This window comes from Electrona antarctica (assembly GCF_951216825.1).
Source record: "Electrona antarctica genome assembly, chromosome: 24".
Lineage (NCBI taxonomy): Eukaryota > Metazoa > Chordata > Actinopteri > Myctophiformes > Myctophidae > Electrona > Electrona antarctica.
In genome coordinates, this window is record NC_136803.1 from 19,465,282 (window position 1) to 19,467,781 (window position 2,500).

The window sequence follows — 2,500 nt, forward strand, 5'->3', positions numbered from 1 at the left end:
GCCCACTTCACCTAGCTGAGAGAACAGAGGAGACTGAGGATAGAGCCACACTGGGCCCACTTCACCTAGCTGAGAGAACAGAGGAGACTGAGGATAGAGCCACACTGGGCCCACTTCACCTAGCTGAGAGAACAGAGGAGAATGAGGATAGAGCCACACTGGGCCCACTTCACCTAGCTGAGAGAACACAGGAGACTGAGGATAGAGCCACACTGGGCCCACTTCACCTAGCTGAGATAACAGAGGAGACTGAGGATAGAGCCACACTGGGCCCACTTCACCTAGCTGAGAGAACAGAGGAGACTGAGGATAGAGCCACACTGGGCCCACTTCACCTAGCTGAGAGAACAGAGGAGACTGAGGATAGAGCCACACTGGGCCCACTTCACCTAGCTGAGAGGACAGAGGAGACTGAGGATAGAGCCACACTGGGCCCACTTCACCTAGCTGAGAGAACAGAGGAGACTGAGGATAGAGCCACTCTGGGCCCACTTCACCTAGCTGAGAGAACATAATAAGCCAAGTTCCAATACCTCAAAATCCCGGCCACTCGGTCACTCCAGCATGGCGGTGTTACGGTGAAATTGCTGGACCGGCCGTCATTTTCATTCATTCAAACCTTAATTTATTCTCGGAAGACATTGAGGTCGCCCTCATTTGCAGTACGTGTCGTCGAGATACAACAAAATATAACATTTTCAGAGCAATAAACACAAACAGAACAGAACAGCAACATTTCCTCATCACGTGATGTAGCACGCATGATTAAAAACAGCTGCAGTCACTTGTGGGTAAGTCTGCAATCAAAGCTTTAAATTGACCGTATGTTATGGGAGAACAGATCTTTAATTTAGTAGGTCATTCCATGTGGTTGGGGCACTAAAACAAAAGGCTGTTTTCCCCACCTCTGTGTTTACATTTGGAACCTTTAGTGTGAGCCAGTGACTGGAGCGTGTCTTATATGTTACAGGATTCCAATCCAGCAGAGCTTTAATATACAACGGTAGAGTTGCTTTAAAAATAAACAGTGTTTATTTCGCCTGTCGGCCAAGGAGGGCCAACCCACTCTGTCATGTAGGATGCAGTGATGAGTTCTGTAAGGTTCACCAGATATAAATTGCAGAGCAGAATGATAAACTGCGACCAAGGGCTTTTGATGGCATTGGTGACCATCTTCGCATAACTTAATACCAATAGGTTGAACTCTAATAAACAAACCACAATGATTTACGTTTGGACAACTGACATTATGTGATCGTCTGTAACACGATTGTCACATATTATTTCGGCAGGTCACCAATTGCACCGTCACACCACCATGCTGTATAGTGACCCGAGTGTCAGTGAGCGAGTGGCTGAGATTTTGGGTATTGGAACTCAGCAAAAAACTAAGGATACAGCTACACTGGGCCCACTTCACTTAAACAATGTGTTAAGCAGTGTGTATGATGTTGTCTTCAACAGTGTGTAGCTGTGTATACAACCTTGTGTTGTTGTTGTTGTTTGACTCACATAAACAGGAATGCGGTCTTTTCCTTTGGGTGGAAGTTTAGCCAACAGGTATGTCTCTGGGTTGGACGCAGTCTTGGAGAAGTGAAACCTACGTGAAACAAAAGCAAACTGTGTTTTCTGGGGAAGCTTTCAAAACACTTCAAGACAAGACAGTCAAACAGACAGACAGACAGACAGACAGACAGGTCACGTTACTTATTGAGAGCCATCTTCATAGTGTGCGTGTTGCGTGCTCCAGCAGCCCCGCCCTCCTCGTCGTTGCCGGGCGTGTCGCCATGGTAACCTCCCGACGACTGGTCGTCCCAATCTTCATCCCATTCGCCGTCATCATCATCCTCAGCCCCTCCTACTGCTACTGCTGCTGGGTAGACAGAGGCGGAGTGTGAGTATGTGTGTGCGTGCGTCTAGTTTTGTTAACACCCTGAATAAACAGAGGTCTCCGTCCTATCAAATAGTAACGCTTGACACTCAGGAAGGAGATTAATACCCATTTTGATATTTTATTGATATCATAACAGAGCGCATCGCTCCACAGGCTAAATCAATCTGTCCAATTCTAATCAAAGATTATGTTTTTGACGGCCCATCACGGTCCCGTCGCTTGTCGCGTTTTATTTTATTAATCACACCTCCCGTTGTTGTCGACCGCCTCGGGGGTGTTTTGGCTACATCTAGCTACTTCAGCTACATCCAAGATGGCGCCTGGTGCACCTTGAAATGTGCTCCGTTGTTGCAAATCGCTGGGCGCTCTGATTTAATGGTCCTAAATACCCCCGGGCGTTTGGGGTGTTAACAGCGATCACGAACGCTTTAATTAGGGGCCGCAAATCAAACTGTTTTTTCCAGGGGAGTCAGTAGGATACAACAGTACGTCCTCCCGGTGGGGGCTCCTCACTGGCAGGGGAGTCAGTAGGATACAACACAGAAATGTGTGTGGGGGGAGGAATTAATTGGCATATTACAGCTAAATTGTAACACGGTTGGGGGC

General features: G+C 47.6%; 1 protein-coding gene across 3 annotated transcripts in view; it reads right to left on the reverse strand.

The window, feature by feature from the left end:
* The window catches only part of LOC306917381 (sorting nexin-9-like), a 33,700-nt gene that overhangs the window by 17,358 nt on the left and 13,842 nt on the right, over positions 1-2,500 (reverse strand). For 2 of the 3 annotated variants that reach the window (XM_079495594.1, XM_079495593.1), the window contains exons 6-7: positions 1,708-1,873; positions 1,513-1,600 (exon numbers count right to left, since the gene is read on the reverse strand). In XM_079495594.1, the coding sequence (XP_079351720.1) occupies positions 1,513-1,600; positions 1,708-1,873 (254 nt within the window). The remainder of the gene's footprint in view (positions 1-1,512; positions 1,601-1,707; positions 1,874-2,500) is intronic. The other variant, XM_079495595.1, reaches the window with a different exon arrangement.